Here is a 23,497-nt window from a genome sequence, read left to right as displayed (position 1 = left end):
TTCTTATCTCATTATACATGACTAAGCCATCTCTCACCTCCTCACCCCTTGCCTTTTCCTGTAAGACCTATTACAGTCGTTAAGAGTCGTCAACAGGCTCATCTCAGCTATCTGCCAATCTCCGATTCCCACCACCCTTCTGAGTAATACCCCTCCCCACCTTCTCAATATATAGAAGGATCTGGCAACTTCTGTTTCAGTGTATCTGAAGAAGTGTGCATGCACACGAAAGCTTATACCAAGAACTAACTTAGTTGGTCTTTAAGGTGCTACAGGAAGGAATTTTTTTATTTATTCATGCTATGGCTATTGAAGTTTAGCAAGGGTCCCTTAAGCAGAGAAAGAAAAAGAAAATAGCATTCAGGTTTGTCTTGTTAATAATAACAACAACAATTTTTAAAATCATTAAATGAATAATAAAATGCAATAATCATCCAATCAATACTTAAATGCAATAATTATTAAATAAATAATTAAATGCAATAATTATTAAATCAATGTTCTTCTTGTTGTTTGTTTGTTTGTTTGTTTGTTTGTGTGGTTTGTGATGGGTTTATTCTCCCAGTTCCCGATGGTGGGGGCCATTTCAGGAGCGAATTTCCCGTTAACTCTTTCGCTGCCGGCGGCCCTTGCTACCCACCTATTCCCCACCAAGCAACGTGGCACGGCGCTGGCCGGCCGGCCTTGTCCCTCGGTGGCCGCCGTAACCCTCATCCCGGAAGCGTCTCCATGGCGACGCGAGACCCTGTGGCCGCGGCCTGGCGGGGAGAGAAGAAGCGCGATGGAGAAATACGAGCGAATCCGGGTGGTCGGGAGGGGGGCGTTCGGGTGAGAACGGGGGCGAGCGGGCGGGAGGAAAACACACACTCTCTCTTTCTCTCTATCTCACACTCGCGGGTGCATGCCGACGCTGTTGCCATGGTGATGGGAGGGGCGCACCCCTCCCTCCAGCCAATCAGGGTTTTTGGGGGCGCCTCACCCCCAGTTTGAAAGGGGCGTCCCGACGAAGCACCCCTTTCCCCCCTCGCATCTCTCTCTTGCTAAGGTCGCAGCCCTGTCCTAAGAAAGCTTTTTTTAAAAAATGCTATTTTCGAATAATGAACCTATGCAAATGAAAGAAGCTACAAAAATATGCATATGCATATTAACGTGCGTGTATTGCATATGCAAATGAAAGGAGCTTATATAGATGTATATGTATAATACATATGACTGCATTAAAAAAAAAACAATTTAGGATGAAATAAATCACGTTCCCCCATTGGCCAGGCACTTTCTCAATCTGCCATTCTCTATGCACAATTTAACCCACTCGAAATAAAAGTGGCGCCAACTCCCAAGGAAACATACAGAGGATGAGAGCCAGGGTGGCACTGTGGCCAAGGAATGCAGGGTGATCTGGGTTCAAATCCTGCACTGAAGGAATGAATGAATGAATGAATGAATGAATAGTTTATTACGGTCATAGACCAGAAGAAAAGAAAAACATAAAAGGCAGCAATAGTTTACAAGGGAGTGATGGTGTCAATTAAAAGTTGTAAAATTATACATAAAAACAATACACATACACACACACACACACACACACACACACACACATATACATACTCATATGTGCACTACAGTATATGTATGGGCTTAAAAAAGGGGGGGGCTTATCCAGGGGTCAGATCTTTTACTTTTTTACAGCTAATGCCCTCCGCTTGATCGCAGCCGCAGAAAACTTGGCCACTTTCAGTGTTACTTCTGGGTTTTTATCTCCTAGTAGGATTTTCAGCCGCTGAGATTCAGATCGACCTGGAAATTTCTGAACGATAGGGGAGATAAACAGTAACCTGATATCCCCGTAAAGCTCGCAGTGTAACAGCACATGTGAAGCCGTTTCCACCTCCTTCAGACCACATGGGCAAACTCGTTCAGCATAGGGTGTGCCCTCGTATCTGCCCTTTAGTAAGGCAGATGGCAATACATCAAATCTGGTAAGGGTAAACGCCCGCCTATATTTTGCGATTTGTAGGTCCAGCAAATATGGGGTTAGATTAAACCCTTTTCCATAATCTTGGATAGCTGGATATTTATCTATCTTGCTCATATGGTCCTGAAGCTCTACATCTCCTATTCGCTGGCTCACCATCATTTTAGCCTTTTCAAAGCCTGAGGCTATGAGTTCTTGTGAGGAAAGCCCCAGGCCCCTCAATTTTTCATAAAGCGACAATCTCCATTTAGACTGGAATGGGTCTAGTAGAGTCAATGGAGCCACTCCCACTGGGAAAAATATGAGTTTTAGCCAGAAGTGAATCTTCAAGATCCATATCCTGGCATTAATAGGGAGTTGGCCAACCTCCAGCCTAATGGCAGTGTTAGAGACACAGGTAGGTAACCCTAGTAGGGAACGATAAAATTTAGTTTGTACAGATTCCAGGGACTTGAGTTTTTGACAATTAAATATCTGGGTGCCATACATCAATTGTGGAAGTATTTTTGCAACAAAGACCTGGGAGGCAGCAGGGACATATTGACCTCCTTTTCTGTAAAAGAATCTTATAATAGCTCTGGAAGATCTTTGCGCATTTACAATGGAATTTTTAATCTGATGGCACCAGGATCCCTTCTCATCAAAAATTATTCCAAGATATCTAAAAGATGTTACTTGCTCAATAGGTTGGTTATTAATTTTCCATTTATGTCGGAGTTTTCTCTTGGAGAACACCATAATTTTTGATTTAGTGTAATTTACTATTAGGTGTTCAGCTTCGCAATACTCTGTAAGAGCTCGTAAAAGCTTTCTTAGACCCACACAAGAGAAGGAAATAAGTGCCACATCATCCGCGTACAAAAGGATCGGGATTGGTGTATTATTTAGATTTGGGGAATGAGTGCTTGCTTCCTCCATCTTTCCAACTAAGGAGTTTATATAGAAGTTAAAAAGAATAGGAGCAAGAACACAGCCTTGCTTGACACCATGGGAACTTTGGATTTCCTTTGATAGGTTCCCATAACGGTCGCATCTAACACGGATCCGAGTGTTTTCATGTAGTCTACGGATAAGAAGCAAAAGACGTCTATCGATGTTTGTGACATTTAGTTTTTCCCAAAGTCTGTGCCGGGGTATCGAGTCGAAGGCTGATTTAAAATCTATAAAGGCTACATAGAGAGAGCCTCCTTTCTTTGAGGTGTATTTCTCCACTAGATGTTGCAATACCAATCCTTGGTCTAGAGTTGATCTATGTGCCCTGAAACCAGCCTGGGCTTCCTTTAGGATGTGCTCCTGTTCCAGCCAGTCCGCAAACTTTTCACGTAAGTGAGTTGCATAAAGTTTGCTGATGATGCTTAAGAGACTGATTGGTCTGTAATTGGCTGGATCAAGTTTACAGCCTTTCTTGAATATGGGAACGATGATTGCCAATCCCCAGTCCTCTGGTATTATTGCTGTTTGATCTATGCTGGTGAAAAGGGTGGCAAGGACTGGGGCCCACCAGTCAATATTGGCTTTGAGAAGTTCAGGAGAGATGTTATCTGCTCCCGGGGCTTTTCTGTGTTTGAGTGCCTGAATAAGCCTCCTAATCTCCGCGACCGACACCGGAGGCCACTCATCACCTGCCGCACACTGTATTAGTGGCTGAGTCAAAGGCAGAGCTGAATATGAAGATTGGAAAAATGCCTCCCAAGTCCCTGCAGGTATAGTATACTCCACTTCTGAGGAAGTAGGTCGCACTCCATTTGCTACCAGTCTCCAGAAGGTGGCCGAATCTCTCTCTCTGGATGCATCTATTAGGCGTTTCCATTCTCTTTTCTGTGCCAGGAGTTTTTTGTTTTTGATCAAAATTTTATAATTCCGTTTATCTTCAAACCAGCCCGTGGGGAGTTGGGGTAAATTGGCAGATCTATAATTCTTGTATTTTTTCAATAAATTTAGCTTCATATCCTGACATTCTTGATCAAACCAGGGTTTGGAGTTTTTATATACTGAGGATTGCCTACTTGGCCTGTTCCTTTTTTCCTTCAGGGGATCTTGAAGGAGTAGAATTAACTCCTGAAATAAATTTATCTTTAATTCATGGCTTGAGGAAGTTATAAGGTTTTCTCTCTTAATGAGGAATTCCTTTGAGCATAGCCTACTTGAAATTTCCTTATGCAGTTCATCTGTCCATCTAATGCGCGAATATCTGAGCTCCAAAGCTGTAGGGCTCGAATGCTCGATTTTTTCAGCGCAGGATAAATCCTTTCCTGCATCTACGAGTGCACTTAATGGCAGATGATCACTGTCTAAGCGCTCCTCCACTTTACATTCCAGAACTTTGTTTTGAAGATCATACGACACAATTATATAATCAATTGTGGAGGCGCCATTGTTAGATATAAATGTGAATTCTCCGACCTTCTCCCCCTCTGTACGGCCATTTAATATAACCAGGTCCAACTTATTGACCAAGTGTAGTAGGCATAAGCCGGCATAATTGCAGCCTTTATCCTTTGAGATTCTAGCTGGTATTGGATGGGTTTCCTCAATAATGGGGACTGTTTCGTGGAAATGGGCAAACAAAGCCTCATCAGATTGTCCAGTTCTGGCATTTAGGTCGCCTGCCACCACTACAGAGGCATCAGGAAATTGGTTTAGTAGTTTGTCAAGATACTGTTCTAACTGAACCCAAGTATTTCTTATCAATCTTTTCTCTCTTTGTGGGGGTAGGTATACATTAATCAGCAGCCAGCTGTGGGTTCTCCACTGTACTTGCACAGCTGTGGCCAGGTGGTCTAGTGGGTCTAGTTTTTTAAATGTGGCCCTTAGCCTTGTTGAGATTAAAGTAACTAACCCACCTTTAACTCGCCCCCCTCTAGTACTTAAAAGACCTGGGAGGGAGAACGCAGAAAAACCATTTAACTCCACTTCACTTGTGCTCCAGGTCTCCTGAAGAAACGCAATGTCATGTCTCTGGATATATTTAGCAAAAGATTGGTCAGAGACCCTCTTTTGCCAACCTGCAATATTCCAAGTTAGCAAGGCAAGGTTGCACGTTGTCTTGCCAAAAATTGATCTTAGTCAATTTGCCTTTGAAAGATTTTTTGGGCCTATCTTTTTATCTGTTGGTTGGATTTCATTCATTTTGGCAATGTCCATAGATGTATTATCGCCCAGGTACTCAATGGAATCAGTTGAAGGGTGCAGCGTGCTAACGTTAGTGATCAGTACTCCTTTTTTTGGCGAATCTACCTTGAGGTGTTCTGTTTGACTGATACCAAGTTCATCCTCATCCAGGTATCTCATGCTGGTCCAAGAGCGCGTTGTGGTTGTCATAGGGATGGTTTCCTTCTTAGATGGTAGGTTGTTGCTATCCCTTACGCACTGTGTTAAATCTGTTGTTTTCAGGTTTATCTCTGCAGCTGCAGAGGTAATATAAGGGTAGTCTTTCGTGGTTGCCATAGGGATGGTTTCCTTCTTAGATGGTAGATTGTTGCTGTCCCTTACGCACTGTGTTAGATCTGTTGTTAACAGGTTTATCTCCGCAATTGTAGAGGTATTATAAAAGTAATCTTTCATGAGGTCTGTCTTGGCTTTTACAGAGAGGTTCTCTTTCTTCAATTGGTCCGTTGCCGGTTCTTTCTCTCTTACTTTTTCCTGAGCATTCATCTCTGTTAACTTATTTCTAAGGGTCTCCAATCTTCTCAAGATCTCAGATTGGGCAAAGAAAGGCAACAATCCAAACTGGTTTATTAATGCCTTTTCTTCTGGGTAGAAGTTATCCATCCCCTCATTAGGCAATCTCATCTCCTGTCTTGGTTTCAAAGGCCCTTGCTCAGTATGTTCCAGTTTGTCTTTTGAGTGTCCTCTCTCCTCCTTTGGTTTACAAGTAAATCTTATCTCAGCTGTCGTAAACTCATCAGGGAACAATTTCAAACATGTGCTGTTTTCGAAGAATCTTGTTACCGTTATCCTTTTCTTTGACTGCAGATGTCTTGATCTATATATATATTTAGCCAAGTTTTTATCTTTGAAGGAGGCAATCACTCGCAGAGAATATCCATTGTAGAATATGAAATCTACTGAGGTAATGTCATTTAATTTTATCTTCCCTGGTAGCATATCATCTAAAATATTCACAAAATGCACCGAGCGTTCTTCCTGTGTAAGGAAGCCCTTTGGCTTCGGGTAGTTAAGAAAAGCTAACTTCCTATCTGCCAACATCAGTTTCCATCCTTTATCCTGGGGCAAGTCTTGCCCTGCTACTGGCTCATCTTGAAATCTGCCATAATCAATAGTATGGGGTGAGTCTTCTTTAATATTTATGGATCCTTGGGGTTTCAGCATAGGGCACCCGGGTAGTGATTCCGTTTCCTCACTTGTTTTATTAGGCAGCAATGATGTTTCTTTCAAAGACTTCAGCTGGATCTTTTTTCCTGGATCCACACTGTTGTTCTCTCTGCTGCCATGTGTAGCAGGTTTATTAGAGTTTGTTTTTGATTTTGTTGGAATCAGCTTATATAGTCTTTTCCAGCATACTTTGCATGCACGTCGGTTTGTAACAGATTTCCTTGCAGTTTTTATGTTCTTACTTTTCTTTTTAGTTTCAGCTTTCTTCTTATGGGATCTCTTACTAATGCCTCGCTTCTTTTGATTTACTTCGATAGGAAATTCAGTTTTAGGGACAGATACATACAGCCCTATGTCCTTTCCTTGGTGTAAATGATTTTCCGCTGCTGATCCTTGTGTGCACTTGCTGGTTGCTGGTTGCTTTGTATATTCTGGCTCTTGAGGAGTGGTTTGTAGATCAACACCATGAGGTTCTGAGCCTTTAGTTTGGAGGGGATAATTTTCCACTAATGTCAGGAGCAGCCCATTTGTTATTGTTAAGTATTTTTTCATAGCTGCCAGATCCAGATTTATAGAGAGCAGCCAGTCTTGAGGATAGCAGTCATTATTTTCCGTCTGGGAGCCCATAGATGAAGTCTGGGGTTTCTGGGAGTTTCGGGTTTCTTCCTGTAACTCTGTAGATAATATCTCAGCCAAGACTATTTCATGGGCCAGGCTCATCGTATTTCTATTTTGGTTGTTATTCTCTGTGTCCTGTATTCCTCTAGAGCAGGTTGAGTGATCTTGAGCAGCAGAGGGAAAAAGAAGAGCCTCATCCTGCTTCAACTCAGCCATCTCAGCCATCTTTTGCTCATTTCCATTTCCATTTCCATTCTCGTTGTCCCTTGTGTGTAAAAAGTATTGCGTGATTTTACTCTGTTTCTCATAGCACTCCTGGAACAATGGACTTGTCACTATCCCCAGGTCCCTACATTTCTTTCTAGTAAGTACCATTTGTAAATCTTTGTCCACCCAGCTATGGGCTAAAGTCCAAAATGAGGCAAGATTTGGGATAGCTGTTTATGATTTGTAATTTGATAGCTTATAGTTCAGAGCGTAGCACGGAGTTGGCAATAAATCAGCTGTCACCCGTTTTCCTTATTGTCGGCATCGCGGGGAGCAAACCCTCCGGACATCAAACCCTCCGGACATCAAGATAACAAGGTAGCAAAGGAGCTCTTTTTTTAAAAGCAACAGGCTAAAAAGACTATTAACCTACTTAAAAACTCTGGAGGAGTTAAAATATATTATAAAGGGAGTTTCAAAGGTTGGCTCAATGTCGAGCCTGTTTAAAAAGCAGATTTAGAACTTGCCTCAGATAACCTCCAGAACTCTGCAGCTAGTTCGGCGGCCATCTTCTCAACCTTCCAAGATCTGTGTAGCACTGAAGGAGCCATGAAGTTCCTTGGGTCACCTTGACACAATTTAGCTTCCCTATCTTTGGAGGGAAACGACTGGATAGGAAGTATTGAGTAGAACAGTCTCCTCTCTGAGCATAGTTTGAGCCCCACCATTAATGATGTTTTGGCGCCCGTTAAAGGTGCTCTTACGTTCCCAGACTTAATTGCACTTAATTTCAGGAGGTTCTTTTATATTCTCTCCATTTAACACTGCATGGCTTATCTGCTGCATTTTACTTTGTATGTGGTTATTTTAAGCTGGATGTCATTTAAATCACAGCAGGCAGCCTCAGGGCTGAGGTCCATTCATTATTTCAGTAGGTCTACTCTGAACAAAATGCAATTGGAGCCAGCCTATGGCGGAGCTCATGTGGAATCGTGTGACCCTAGGCCTTAAATTCACCTTTTCTTTCATTAATGCCTTCCCTCTACACTAGTATATAAAGGTAAAGGTAAAGGTACCCCTGCCCGAACGGGCCAGTCTTGACAGACTCTGGGGTTTGTGCGCCCATCTCACTCTATAGGCCAGGGGCCAGCGCTGTCCGGAGACACTTCCGGGTCACGTGGCCAGCGTGACAAAGCTGCATCTGGCGAGCCAGCGCAGCACACGGAACGCCGTTTACCTTCCCGCTGGTAAGCGGTCCCTATTTATCTACTTGCACCCGGGGGTGCTTTCGAACTGCTAGGTTGGCAGGCGCTGGGACCGAGCAGCGGGAGCGCACCCCGCCGCGGGGATTCGAACCGCCGACCTTTCGATCGGCAAGCCCTAGGCGCTGAGGCTTTTACCCACAGCGCCACCCGCGTCCCTACACTAGTATATACAATCAGTATAAAGACAGCTAAGAGTTAAAAAGAAATAAAAATTATACACAATAATGAAAGCAAAATGCCATAAAGCCAGCAGCAGTTTTAAAGCAGGGGCTCTGCAGTCCTCCAGATGTTGTTGGAATACAACTCCCATCATCCCTTGACCATTGCCCATGTTGGGGGTTGATGGGGGTCGCAGCGCCATGACGTCTGGAGGGCCACAGATTCCGCATTCCGACTTTTTTTTTTTTTTTAAAAAAGAGTGTCCCATCATTTCTCTCCTGCGTGAGTCACAGTCACATGTTACACTCCCCAGATAAAACAGCCGTGACGCAAAATGTCCTAAGGGGATGTTCTAGTCATATGTGCATTACATTTTCATTTGTACGCTTTTCCAGAGTTGGAAAGTAGGCTATGTTTACTGCTTCCATTTCACAGATGGGCAACTGAGCTAACTGAGAATGACTCATCCAGATATTTCAGCCATGGCACAGCTTTGAGGCTTTCCCCCCTGCAATGGTAGAGATGCCTGCTTTGTGTCCTGAAGACCCCAGGTTCAAAAAGGATCTTACTGCTATAGAATCATAGAATTGTAGGGCTGGAAAGGAACCCCAAGATTCATCTAGGCCCCTGCTGTGCAGGAATCACAGCTAAAGAATCCCTGGCCAACCAACCTGTTTGAAAACTCTCCAATGCAGAAGAGTCCACGGTAGTCCATTCCACTCCTGAATGGCTCATACCATCAGAAAGTTCTTCCTACTGTTTAAGAATCTCCAGCGGGTGCAGAATGTCGCGGCGAGACTCCTTGTGGGGTCCTTGCTGCGAGATCACATTCATCCAGTGCTTTACCAGTTGCACTGGCTCCCGGTGGAGTACAAGGTCAGGTTTAAGGTGCTGGTTTTGACCTTTAAAGCCCTATGCGGCCTAGGACCCTCGTACCTATGGGACTGCCTCTCCTGGTGTGCCCCGCGGAGGACCTTAAGGTCCATAAATAACAACACTTTGGAAGTCCCGAGCCCCAAGGAGATTAGATTGGTCTCAACCAGGGCCAGGGCCTTTTCAGCTCTGGCCCCAGCCTGGTGGAACGCTCTGTCACAAGAGACTAGGGCCCTGCGGGATTTGACATCTTTCCACAGGGCCTGCAAGACGGAGTTGTTCCGCCTGGCCTTTTTGCTGTACTCAGTCTAACCCCCCCCCCCCATTTCTTTATTTTTTTGATGGAACCCCTTAAATGGGATTTTGTATATAAATTTTCCCTTGGCTCTTTTTGCTGGCCCATGTAGGACAAGCATGGATAGTTGGCCCCGGTGACTATTTGACGTTTTCTCCCCTTATGGCTTTGATCTATAGGCTACCACTAAAACGAGGCTGCATTTTAAGCTGCATTTTAAACTGTACTCTAACTTATATTTTAATCAACTGTTTGTTGGGTTTTTGTGTTTTTGTTTTTGTTTTGTTCTTAATGTTTTTACTGTATTTATATTTGCTGTTAGCCGCCCTGAGCACGGTCTTGGCTGGGGAGGGTGGGGTATTAATAAATTATTATTATTATTATTATTATTATTATTATTATTATTATTATTATTATTAGTTTCCTGTCCCTGACACCCTGGTGAGCCTCTGCCAGTCAGAGCTGACAGCCCTGGGCTGGGTGACTCCATGGCCAGACTGCGTACCAATATGGCTTCCAATGTTTAGGGGCTGACTTCCTTCTTGGTCTTTTTGTGGCTCCCTGTCCCTCAGGATCGTCCACCTCTGCCTTCGGAAAATGGACCAGAAGCTGGTGATTCTGAAGCAGATCCCCGTGGAGCAGATGACCAAGGACGAGCGGCTGGCCGCCCAGAACGAGTGTCAAGTGCTGAAGCTGCTCCACCACCCCCACGTCATCGAATACTACGAGAACTTCCTGGAAGACAAGGCGCTCATGATCTCCATGGAGTATGCGCCGGGTGAGGATCGTGGGTCCCCAAGGCTGCCGCCTAAAGTCTCGTACCTCTAAGGAAAGGGGGTGCAGTACAGGCCCTGCAGGTTGAAGGCTGCCCTTAAGCTATCCTAGCACCATTCAGATGTTTCAGACTCCATCTCCCATCAGTCCCAGCCAGTACAGCTGTGGTTCTGCCAGCTCCAATCCCACCCCCAAATCATTCAGTCTTGAGGGTGCCAGGTTCGGGGCAGCTGCTCAACACCACACATTGGCTCCCAGTACGTTTCCGAGCACAATTCAAAGTGTTGCTGCTGACCTTGAAAGCCCTAAACGGCCTCGGCCTAGTAGACCTGAAGGGGCGTCTCCATCCCCATCGTTCTGCCCGGACACTGAGGTCCAGCTCCGAGGGCCTTCTGGTGGTTTTCTCACTGTGAGAAGTGAGGTTACAGGGAACCAGGTAAAGGGCCTTCATGGTGGTGGCGCCTGCCCTGTGGAACACCCTCCCATCAGATGTCAAGGAAATAAACAACTATCTGACTTTTAACATTCGATGAATTACTGCATTTTTATCTTTTGTTGGGAACAGCCCAGAGTGGCTGGGGAAACTCAGCCAGATGGCCAGGGTATTAATAATAATAATAATGATGATGATGATGATGATGATGATGATGATGATGATGTTGTTGTTGTTACTGGGAACTTCAAGAAACTGCTGGACTCCCATAATCCCCAGACACTGGGTCTGCTGGGAATTGGGAGTCCCACCTAGAAGGCCCCTGGTTCCCTATCCCTGGTCTGTTTATTTCCTTAGAATCATATAATCATAGAGTTGGAAGGGACCATAAGAGTCATCTAGTCTAACCCCCTGCAATACTCGAATCTTTTACCCAGTGTGGGGCTTAAACCCCTGACCCTGAAATTAAGGGTCTTGTGCTCTACTGACTGAGCTGACCTGGTTTGAAAATAGTAACATTTTCCCCCCACTTGGGTTTAATCTCAGCTTGACCAAACTGGGAAAGACTCATGGAAGGGAGGGCTGCCGATGGCTGCCAGCCATGATGGCTGTGCTGGTGTAGATGGGACATTGGCCTGATCCAGGAGGCTCTCTTTATGAGCTGCTGGCAGTCAGTGTAGACAGCACTGAGCTACGTAGACCAATGCCCTGACACAATCAAAAGGAACTTCCAGCATCTGCCTTCTTTCTCCTGGGAGAGCTAAAGCTTGAGCAAAACAAAACCGTTTGGGGGAAAAGGCACTGAGCCCTCCCTCTCCAACCTCCAGGTCAAGGCGGTCTTTGACGTGCGGCTTCCTAGCAACACCTGGGCTTATGGCAGTGGGAAGAATGCCGGAGAGGAACACCATTGTTCCCAGGGCCTGGCCCACAGCACATCCCCTCCCCCTCCCCTCCCTCTTCTTTGCAGGTCACCTTCAGGCAGGTGAAAAGGAGGTTTCAGGTTTCAAAGCCACCAAAGGTGGCAAGGTAGCTGCAAACCTGAGATTTGGCTTTGGGTTTGTGGTTTGGAAACAAAAGAGCACCGGGTTTGTTTGGCATGTGTGTTTTTTGCAAGGGGTGGGGGGCAGGGGTGTGCTTCCTGGACTAGGAGGATCCACAGACCCCCATATCTTTGAGGCAGAAAGAACAGGTTCCGCTTGCTCTGCCCTTGGAGAAAAAATGGCTTTCTTCCTTGTGGTTCCACCCTTGTCAAGGAGCACAAGGTTTAACCCGTTTATGGACAACTGTAGCTCTGCTCCCATTCAGGGGAGAAAGTGCTGTAGTTTTCCGGGGGGGGGGGGGGCTTTCTGTTATTTTTGTTGTTATTCAATTTATCACTAGCCCTTCAAAATATGGTGCATTGCAGGGAGATGCACTAGATGACCCCGTGTGTCCCTTCCAACTCCACAATTCTATGATAAGAATTTAAAATCTAAAATCACAACAATTTAAAATGCAGTATCAAAAGCAATTTAGACCAGTAGGCTTCAAAGCTTTGGGGGCCATGCCTTCTAGGTTCTATAAATGCACCCCCAGTGCCCCCTACCCTAATAAAAACATGGTTCACAATAGCAGTTTGCTTGGCCCTTGAAATATACTCAGAGTCGAGTATGGATTTCATGCTCTTTATTCAGCTCAGAGTAGTGGGGAATGGAAGTTCCCCCAAGATGTCTGCTTTATATACATTATTTACACAATGGGCCCCACCTGATTGGCTAATTCTGAGATTCTCCTGTAGGCCAATCAGGTTGCAGATTCACTTCCACCCGGAGTTGGATTGGGTGGCTCCTGCGGACCAATCAGACTGCTGCATTCTGGATCCTATAGTTCTAGGACCAATCAGACTGCTGCATTTTGGATCCTATTCAACTCAGTACATAACAGCCCTGTAAGGAAGTTGATAACACAGTCAAGTTCAAAACCGTAACAATTAATTGGACGTTTATTCAAAATCCAATTAAAACTATATTGGAACTATTCCGTTTAATTCAACAAAATGGATGAACTTGATTCAATGATACCAGCTTTTCAGAGAAAGTCTGGTAGTCGTTTTCACTTCCAGTGCCCACCTGCCACCCCCTTGGCTCTTAGCAGCCCCCTCGGAATCCCACCATGCCCCAGGTGTTATGCTGGCCTCTCTCTGCTTGCTCCCTGCCAGGTGGGACGCTGGCTGAGTTCATCCACAAGAGGGGCAACTCCCTCCTGGACGAGGAGACCATCCTCCACTTCTTTGTCCAGATCCTCCTGGCCCTCCACCACGTCCACGCCAAGCAGATCCTCCACCGGGATCTCAAGACTCAGAACATCCTCCTGGACAAGCACCACATGATCGTCAAGATTGGGGACTTTGGCATCTCCAAGATCCTCAGTAGCAAGAGCAAAGCTTACACGGTGAGAACAACTGATAGCAACTCCTGGTGCCCACGTCCCTTCCCCTGCGATTGGCCGGTGATTTGAAGCCTCTGGACTGGCCAGGTTTGGTGTCAGTCACAGGGCAGCCAATGTGCTACTGCCCCTTGACAGGGCCTTCTTAGCGGTGGGTCCCTGTTTGTGGAATGCTCTCCCTCATGAGGCCATTTGGTATTATTATTGGGTTAATTTCTTTGGTTTCTTACTCACCCGTCACTGCATGGTCCAGGAGGAATTTTAAAGAACAAACATTCTCATAGGCACTGAATGGGTGAAAGAGACTTTCCTAGCAGCCTTGAAATTATTAGCTGTGAGGGTATTTGATTGTTTATAAATTCTTTTAGATAAGCTTTTATTATATCTTATTGGGGTGTGTGTGGATTTGTTTATTTGCTGTTTTGTCATTTGCCCAACCTGGGATCTTTTGGGAACAGACCTTTTAATAAATACAGTGGTACCTCGAGCTAAGTACTTAATTCATTCCAGAGGTCCGTACTTAACCTGAAACTGTTCTTAACCTGAAGCACCACTTTAGCTAATGGGGCCTCCTGCTACCGCTGGAGCCCAATTTCTGTTCTTATCCTGAAGCAAAGTTCTTAACCTGAAGCACTATTTCTAGGTTAGCGGCGTCTGTAACCTGAAGCATATGTAACCTGAAGTGTATGTAACCCGAGGTACCACTGTACATGAATATAATCTAGCCCAAAGTTAGCTTGGGGATGCGGGTGGCGCTGTGGGTTAAACCACAGAGCCTAGGACTTGCCGATCAGAAGGTCAGCGGTTTGAATCCCCACAATGACGGGTTGAGCTCCCGTTTTTTGGTCCCTGCTCCTGCCAACCTAGCAGTTCAAAAGCACCTCAAAAGTGCAAGTAGATAAATAGGTACTGCTCCAAAAGCAGCTTAGTCTTGCTGGCCACATGACCTGGAAGCTGTACGCCGGCTCCCTTGGCCAATAAAGCGAGATGAGCGCCACAGCCCCAGAGTCGGTCACGACTGGACCTAATGGTCAGGGGTCCCTTTACCTTTACCTAAAATTAGCTTGAGCCACCAGGGTCTCTCTGAGCTGGGAGACCTGCTGTCATCTCACACTGTGAGCGTCCTGAATGTGGACATGGATCTTGGGGTGGGAGAAACTGATCCTGTCTCTGGATAGAGGGGCTTTTTGCCCCCCCCCCACCGAAAGAAAGAGTATTGCACAGAAATGGAAAAATACAATCCTCCTGCCGTAACGTATTAGTTAAGGAAAACTTAATGATAAAGTCAAAATAAAAAAATTCCTTCCAGTAGCACCTTAAAGACCAACTAAGTTAGTTCTTGGTATGAGCTTTCGTGTGCATGCACACTTCTTCAGATACACAGATAATGATAAAGTTAAGGATAAAACTCACACATCAGAAAAATAATCAAGAGAACAAATACGTATTGAAAAGTGGGCCCTATTCTTACATTTCTGGAATGACCCTGTAAATGATTATATCTTTTTAATTTATTCTCAGCACTATCAGATTTTTTGTTATAGGATTCCTGTCACACATGTCATTTTCTTTTTTTCCTGTTTCTATTTCATTTATTCATTTTCTTCTTGGGAAACAAGGATATTTGATATATACCATATTTTCTGGGGTATAAGACAACTGGGCGTATAAGACAACCCCCCAACCTTTCCAGTTAAAATATAGAGTTTGGGATATACTCGCTGTATAAAACTACCCCTCTTCCAATGCACACCAAATAAAAATCAGTCTCCAGTCCAGCTCGGGAAATCCACTCCACTTCCAAATGGCCGGGGGCTTCTGGGGCCAATTTTCAAGCGTATTTCTGCTTCATCTAGAGAGCTTGGTGTCCTCTGATTTAATTTGCTGTCATTTTATCCTTTGGTGGGTAGTTGCTGCAGGAGTTGGTGCTGTAGCTGGCGTATAAGACGACCCCAAACTTTTGAGAAGATTTTCCTGGGTTAAAAAGTAGTCTTTTTATTAGAACGTTAATAACATTAATGTTAATAATAACGTTAACGTTAATAACATTAATAACATTATTCAAGAAAAAAAGAGAAAGTAATACCCGCCCATCCACCTTTGCTCTGGGCCTCATTCGCACATCCGTGTTGTTTCCTAGGTGGTGGGCACCCCCTGCTACATCTCCCCGGAGCTCTGCGAGGGCAAGCCTTACAACCAGAAGAGTGACATCTGGGCTCTGGGCTGTGTGCTCTACGAGCTGGCCAGCCTGAAGAGGGCTTTTGAGGCCGCGGTAAGGAGACACCTTCGAAATCTGGTTGGAGTGGAGGGCTGGCCAGTCTCTGTGTCCTGAACGCCCTGTCTGCTCAGCCTCGGTCCTGTTAACGATTGTGTCGTGGTCTGTGCAGTGGACCAGCATCCTGTCTCCAAGAGGGGACAGCTTTGTGCCTCTAGGAAGCTGGTCCCCTGGCCAGAAGAGTGCTTGACAGCCAGGTCAGATAAGCCGGCTCTCAGTTTAGTCCTGTGGTTCCCAAGCATTTTGGGGCCACTGCCCCCATGGTTCCCTAAATTATTCCCCACTGCACCCCACCCTACCGTATAAAAAAGGATTGTTCAGAATACAGGTTTGCGGTATGAGGAAGATATTGCAAGAACATTCAAAACGGTAACAATTAATTGCATGTTTATTCAAAATCCAATTATAATTATTTCATTTCTGAACTGATGAACTTGATCCATTGATACCAGATACAGCATGGAAAAATTTGGGCTCATTCTTACTAACGAAACCATAAGGATGAATGAGGTTTATAGCATAAAATATTTAATATATAAGTTACACACAAGCCTTCACCTATCACAGATGTGCTATAACTAGTTTATTAAGAAAATCAATATCTGTTACTAATAATTGGCTATCTTGTGATCTGTGGCAAACAGACGTGACCCAAAGAAATAGCTTTGAAAGTGATAAAAGCAGTAAACGTTTGAATACAAAGCAAGGAAGGTGTTTCGCTCTAGGCTCCAGCCTGGTCAATCGTAAATAAAGTGATCAGCCTGCCTTGAGGGCCCTGCCTCCACTGCCCTCCTTGCCTCTTAGTGTCCCCCCAGGGAATCTCCCTCCCCTGGGAGCAGTACCACCCACTTTGAGAACCACTGGTCTAGTCAATGATTTCACAAACGTCCCCTCACCAGCTTCCTTCCTTTCTTTTTCTCAAGCTAAAGAGTGCCCCCTTTATGTGCCCTGCCTTGCTGGGGTGGCGCTGGCCGCTCCTTGCCTATTACTGTATGGCAGTATGGCAAGGCGGCATTCTATGCCTTCTCTCCTAAGAGAGCCAGTGTGGTGTAGTGGTTAAGAGCGGTAGTCTCGTAATCTGGGGAACTGGGTTCGCGTCTCTGCTCCTCCACATGCAGCTGCTGGGTGACCTTGGGCCAGTCACACTTCTCTGAAGTCTCTCAGCCCCACTCACCTCACAGAGTGTTTGTTGTGGGGGTGGAAGGGAAAGGAGATTGTTAGCCGCTTTGAGACTCCTGAAGGGGAGTGAAAAGCAGGATATCAAATCCAAACTCTTCTTCTTCTTCTAACTGTCCCGCCATCATTCGCACACAGAACCTGCCCGCCTTGGTCCTGAAGATCATGAGTGGGACTTTTGCCCCCATCTCGGACCGCTACAGCCCCGAACTGCGCCAGCTGATCCTCAGCCTGCTCAACCTGGACCCCTCCAAGCGGCCCCAGCTCAACGAGATCATGGCGGAGGCCATCTGCGCCCGGCCCCTCCTGAACCTCTACACCGACGTCGGCAGTGTCAGGATGAGGAGGCAAGTCCTGGGCCCCCTCCTCCAGGAACACGCAGCTCATGGGCCCACTTAGCTCAGTATGGCTTGGACTGGCTGGCAGCAGCGACTCCCTGGGCTCCCAGGCAGGGGATGTTCCTAGTCATAGAATTATAGAATTGTAGCATTGGAAGGGACCGCGAGGGTCATCTATGCAGGAATCCTTTTGCCCAAAACCCCGAGACTGAGTCTCATGCTATACCAACTGATCTATCCTTACCGGGAGATGCCACTGAGGATCAAGCCCAGGGCTTTGAAAGAAGGGCCTTTGCTGTAGAGCTGTAAAGTAAGATTCTAGTCCTCATGGTTCCAGGCGAAGAGCATAAGAGCCTGCTGGATCAGGCCAGTGGTCCATCCTGTTCTCAAGCAGATGCCCTAATGAGAAGGCCACAAGCAGGACATGAGTGCAAGTACCCTCTCCCCTCCTGTGGTTTCCAGCAGCTGGGATTCAGAAGCATGGCTGCTTCACAGCCATCATGGCTGGTGCCCATTGATAGCCTTCCGCTCTATGAATTTGTCCTCTTTTAAGGCATCCAAATTATTGGCCATACCTGCAGGAGGGAGTTCCGCCATTTAGCCATGCACTGCATGAAGAACCATAGAGTCATAATATCGTAGAGTTGGAAGGGAAGCCCAGGGTCCTCTAGTCCAACGCCCAGCAATGCAGGGATCGCAGCTAAAGGATCAGTTGCAGCTGGCCATCCAACCTCTGCTTAAAAACTGCTCTTGGTTCAAGTCCTACCCTCTAGAGCAGGCATAGGCAAACTCCGGCCCTCCAGATTTTTGGGACTACAACTCCCATCATCCCTGGCCAACAGGACCCATGGTCAGGGATGATGGGAGTTGTAGTCCCAAACATCTGGAGGTCCAGAGTTTGTCTATGCCTGCTCTAGAGCAGGAGAAAAGAAGCTTTCTCCCTCTTCCATTTGACAGCCCTTTAGATATTTGAAAATGGCTCTCAGTGTCTCCTCTTTTCCAGGCTAAACATCCCCAACTCCCTCACCCGTTCCTCTTAAGACTCTGCTTCCAGACCCTTGATCATCCTTGTCGCCCTCCTCTGCACACCTTCCAGCTTATCAACATCCTTCAACAGAAGTCCCTTCCGTTTTCCTTTTAGAAATAGGAACATAGGAGGCTGCCTTAGGCTAAGTCAGCCCATTGCCCTGTCTAGCTCAGCACTGTCTGCACTGAGTCGCAGTTCTCCGGGGTTTCAAGACAAGAACCTTCCCGGGCCTTACCCAGAGATGCTGCCACTGGGCCTTAGACCTGGGGCCTTCTGCGTGCCAAGCAGGTCCTCTGCCTCTGAGCTGCAGCCCTTCCCTGCCACCGCTGTCTCAGAGAAGCTCACCCTCTTTCCTGCCCCCCCCCAGGCCCGAGAAGCCGCTGGCCGCTGTGCCACCAGTGACCCACGGCAGGGTGGGAGCAGGAGCTGTTGGCCCTAGAGCCAGAGGTAAGGTGGGAGGCCTTTGGAAGAGGGCTGCACACCCTTTATTTTTTTGGGGGGGGGACATTGCCTGGGGTCCTTCTGAAGTGGCCCAGAGGGCACAACCGGGTGGGAGGTGGAGGCTTCAGTTTGGGGCACCACATCTGACAAGGGCATGTATGGTCAGTTCATCCTTCCCATATCGAAAGTTATCTTTTAATTGATTTTAAAATGCTGTGTTACTTTTATTGTTATTAGCCCCTCTGAGCCTGGGGAGGGCGGGATATAAATATATTATTATTATTATTATTATTATTATTATTATTATTATTATTATTATTATCTGCTGTTATTTTCTGTCCTGCTGGATCAGGCCAATGGCCCACCCAGTCCAGCATCCTCTTCTCACAATGGCCAGCCAGATAACAATGGCCTTCCACACCACCAACCTCCCCTTTCCTGAGTCTGGGAGTTCCCCACTTCCCCTGTCCCCACCAGGTCCACTAACTCACAGGGCTTTTCTCTTGGACCCAGGCTCCAGAGCCGGCTCAGCGAGGCCAGGCATCCCCCCCGCCCCATCTTCTGTCTACACCTGGGGGGGTGGGATCACCCTCCCTCTGCGCCTGCCCATGCTGAACACCGAAGTGGTGCAGGTCTCCACCGGAAGGACCCAGAAGGCAGGCGTGACCAAATCTGGCCGGTTGATCCTGTGGGAGGTGAGAGGGCGAGGAGGGGTCCCACAGGTTTGTGGGTGGGTGAGGAGCCCATTGCTATCCGCCTCCCAGCTCTGGGGATCATGGGAAGGAGGAAGGCAGGCTGACTGAGAATCTCTAAATATGCCTTACATTAGACCAGCTTGTTCTTCTGCTTGAAACTCCTGGGCCCTGTGTTTCATTGTACAGTAAGATTGCATCTTATGCGCAGTTAACCTGAGCAATGACAACCTTGTGTGGTTGAAATCTAGCCAGGTAAAGATAAAGGTAAAGGTAAAGGGACCCCTGACCGTTAGGTCCAATTGCAGACAACTCTTGGGTTGCGACACTCATCTTGCTTTATTGGCCAAGGGAGCCAGCCTACAGCTTCCAGGTCGTGTGGACAGCATGACTAAGCCACTTCTGGCGAACCAGAGCAGCGCATGGAAACGCTCTTTACCTTCCTGCCAGTATTTATCTACTTGCACTTTGACGTGCTTTCGAACTGCTAGGTGGGCAGGAGCAGGGACCAAGCAACGGGAGTTCACCCCGTCGCGGGGATTTGAACCGCTGACCTTATGATCGGCAAGGCCTAGGCTCTGTGGTTTAGACCACAGCGCCACCCGCATCCCTCTAGCCAGTTAAGGTTGCATAAATAAAATTCATTCTAGGCCCTTGGGGTTCACGCATGCCTGGTGGCAATGTCTCCTCGCCTGTATTCTCTTGCTGTTGGCCCCAGATGTTCCCCCCCCCAAGGGCGGGTTGTGGCAGCCAGGACACCTCAGTGCGTTCTGCACATGCTCAAGCAACTTCTTGCTTTGGATGCTGCATCGCTGAGCCCTGACCCTGTTGCCACCAGCTCCCATTCAAACTAAGCCCAGTTTGTTCCGACTGACCCGGGCAGGAATGTAACACGCCCTCTTCCCGCTATTTCCCCCCCCCCCTTTCTCTCTCTCTCTCTCCACCAGCCACCCCCACTTGGCGCGGCAGGGGGGCCCTCGCTCCCTGGGGCCACTGAGCAGCTGCAGCCCCAGTTTGTCTGCCGCTTCCTGGAGGGCCAGTCCGGGGTGACCATCAAGCTCGTGGCCTGTGGGGACCTTTTCACCACCTGCCTGACAGGTACAACAAAAACAAGCTACGGGGGCTGTCAGGGCACAGGAGAGGAGAGTGTGTGAGAGCCATTGTAGTGTAGTGGTTAAGAGCAGTAGTCTCGTAATCTGGGGAACCGGGTTCGCGTCTCCGCTCCTCCACATGCAGCTGCTGGGTGACCTTGGGCTAGTCACACTTCTCTGAAGTCTCTCAGCCCCACTCACCTCACAGGGTGTTTGTTGTCGGGGAGGAAGGAAAAGGAGATTGTTAGCCGCATTGAGATTCCTTAAAGGGAGTGAAAGGCGGGATATCAAATCCAAACTCTTCTTCTTCTCCTCTCCCGGTATGCCCCGCGGAGGACCTTAAGATCCACAAATGGCAACCTTTTGGAGGTCCCAACTCACAAGGTGGTTAGATTGGTCTCAACTAGGGCCAGGGCCTTTTCAGTACTGGCCCCGATTTGGTGGAATGCTCTGTCACAAGAGACTAGGGCCCTGCGGGACTTGACATCTTTCCGCAGGGCCTGCAAGACAGAGCTGTTCCGCCTGGCCTTTGGTTTGGACGCAGTCTGACCCTTGTGTTTCCCTCACCTTTATGGTTTTGATTTTTAAAATGAGGCTTCATTTTAATTTGCATTTTAACCTGTATTTTAAATTGTTCTTTTTCTTTTTTCTTATTATGTTTTTACTGAAATTTTATTGGTGTTAGTCACCCTGAGCCCAGCTCTGGCCGGGGAGGGTGGGATATAAATAAATTTTATTATTATTATTATTATTATTATTATTATTATTATTATTATTATTATTATTATTATTATTTTCCTGCTTGTCAGTGGAGGGCAGCAGTTGTGTAAGGGATGGTTGCACAGGCATCTGGCCCCACCATTATTTCTGTTTGGGGATTGCATGCATACACACTCACTGCCCCCTTGATCATGAGGAAGTGAAGGTGGTTCGTTTTTCATTCCATCCTTTGGCAACCTCTGCTCCGGACTGTGCTGACAGCTCTCCTTTCCCCCTGCAGACCGAGGGATCGTCCTGACCTTTGGCAGCGGCAGCAGTGGGTGCCTGGGGCATGAGACCTTCACAGACGTCACCCAGGTTGGCCCGGGCTCAATTTCTGAGCATCGTTCGGCTGGTGGGCTGGTTTGGCCACTTTCCCCAGATTCCCTGGAGGCCAGGATTCCTCCCTGTGGCTGCTGTTGTACCCTGATCACAAGAACTGGAGCTGGGTCTGGCTGCTGGGTCTGCCCGCAGGGGACTCATCTAGGCCAGCCTCCTGTTCTCACAGTGCCCAGCCACATGCCCCCAAAGGGGAGCCCACAAGCAAGGCATGGCCACAAGGGCAGCCTTCTCCCCTCCAGGGGTTTCCAGCAACTGGTACTCAGAAGCATCTATTGCCACCAACCTTGGAGACATCCAGGGGAACTGAACACTGGAAGGTTGAAGGCAGATAGAAGAAAGTCCTTTACGTGGCGCATAGTTAAACTTGGAAACTCCCACAGGTGGCCAGGGGTGCCTGCCAAGGGTGCAGGAGAGGGCTGTCGATGGCTACTCGACACAATGGCTGTTCTGTGTTGTTCCACCTGGCCTTTGGCTTGGAATCAACTTGATCCATTTCCCCCCTTTCCTTTTTCCTTTCTCCTTCTGTGATGGAACTCCTCTTTGGGGACTTCCCTGGCTTTTTTTATGGCCCACGTAGGACCAGTCTGGATAGTTGGCCTTGGTGAAGATTTGATGTTTTCATCCCTAAAAAGTTTTTGATTTGAGTTTCTACTGAAATGAGGCTGCATTTTAACATTGTACTTAATCTTGTTTTTAAGTTGTATTTTAATCAATTGTTTTTATACCTGGTGTTAGCCGCCCTGAGCCCGGTCTTGGCTGGGGAGGGCGGGGTATAAATAAAATTTATTATTATTATTATTATTATTATTATTATTATTATTATTATTATTATGCTTCTGAATGCCAGTTGCTGGAAGCCCCAGAAGGGGAGAGTTGTTTTTGTGCTCACATCCTGCTTGCTAGTTTCCTGCAGGCATCTGGTTGGCGGCTGTGAGAAGAAAATGGGTTCTTGATTAGGGTTCATCAAGAAAGACCTGGTTATGTTTAGAATGATACCGCAAAGGGAAATGTTCCCTGATACCAAGATGAGGGATTCTATGGAATGCAGATAGAGAGAATTGATAAGAATAATGATCTGTTGTGACCTTGACGGAAGCGTATCATAGATGAGCCTTCTTGTGTTTTGGCCCATCTTCCACTTTTTCTTCTTCTTTTTCTTTTTTCTTTTTTCCCTCCTCCTTCTCCTCCTTTCCTTTTTCTTTTTTCTTTCCCATAATGGCTTATGTTCTATGCCATGTACTTTGATATTTTTTGTAGATTTTTAGCTTTTTTCATCATCATTATTATTAAGTATTTTTCTTTTGTAATCTTGGTTGTTTATATTTATCTGTATTTGTTTAAAGCAAAATAAAAGTATTTTAAAAAGAAGAAGAAGAGAATGCTGGACTGACCCCTGGCCTGATTCAGCCAGCTCTTCTTAGGACAGAGCACAGCTCTCCTGGCAACTAGCCATCATTATCCGTCTCCTCCATGAATTTCCCCAAAACCCATGAATTTTAAACCCATCCTATTTTGTGGCTATACCTGCCTCCCACGGGAGCAAGTTCCTTCGTGTGCCATTCCACAGTTTTAAAGACAGAATGAAGGCAGGATAGAAACACGTTGAACTGATGGTTTTATTGCCTGGCATACGAGGGTTTCCTGTGTCTGGGAGGTGGCATTGCTTCCCCGGCAAATTTGGCTGCAGGTCCACCAGCTGGGGATGTGGGTGGGGGTGGCTTGTGCAGTTGTGGGACAGGATGAAAGGGGCTGGGTGGGTGGGGAGAGAGACAGGGATCTTGTGGGGGGAGACTGCTTGAACAGTTGCTGCCTTCCCCCTCTGCAGCCCAAGATTGTGGAGGCCCTGCTGGGCTACGAGATCACGCACGTGGCCTGCGGGGCGTCGCACGTCCTGGCTGTTTCCAATGAAGGGGAGATCTTCGCGTGGGGCAGAGGGGACAATGGTGAGTGGCTGTGGCACACTGGGTTGGTGGGGCTGCCTGTTCTCTTGGCTCCCTT

The 23,497-nt window shown here is 46.9% G+C and overlaps 1 protein-coding gene across 4 annotated transcripts in view; it reads left to right on the top strand.

The window, feature by feature from the left end:
- Positions 1-689: 689 nt before the first annotated feature.
- NEK8 (NIMA related kinase 8) overlaps positions 690-23,497 on the top strand; it is a 35,386-nt gene continuing 12,578 nt past the window's right edge. For 3 of the 4 annotated variants that reach the window (XM_081172041.1, XM_081172040.1, XM_081172039.1), the window contains exons 1-10: positions 715-828; positions 10,300-10,505; positions 13,132-13,364; positions 15,499-15,630; positions 16,948-17,156; positions 18,542-18,621; positions 19,129-19,310; positions 20,255-20,405; positions 21,399-21,475; positions 23,325-23,442. In XM_081172041.1, coding sequence (XP_081028167.1) covers positions 782-828; positions 10,300-10,505; positions 13,132-13,364; positions 15,499-15,630; positions 16,948-17,156; positions 18,542-18,621; positions 19,129-19,310; positions 20,255-20,405; positions 21,399-21,475; positions 23,325-23,442 — 1,435 coding nt within the window. In that variant the 5' untranslated portion in view covers positions 715-781. Of the gene's footprint in view, positions 829-10,299; positions 10,506-13,131; positions 13,365-15,498; positions 15,631-16,947; positions 17,157-18,541; positions 18,622-19,128; positions 19,311-20,254; positions 20,406-21,398; positions 21,476-23,324; positions 23,443-23,497 lie in introns of all 4 variants that reach the window. The other variant, XM_081172038.1, reaches the window with a different exon arrangement.

Source organism: Podarcis bocagei (assembly GCF_964188305.1).
Source record: "Podarcis bocagei genome assembly, chromosome: 15".
Classification (NCBI taxonomy): domain Eukaryota; kingdom Metazoa; phylum Chordata; class Lepidosauria; order Squamata; family Lacertidae; genus Podarcis; species Podarcis bocagei.
This window is presented reverse-complemented; position numbering and strand designations above follow the sequence as displayed.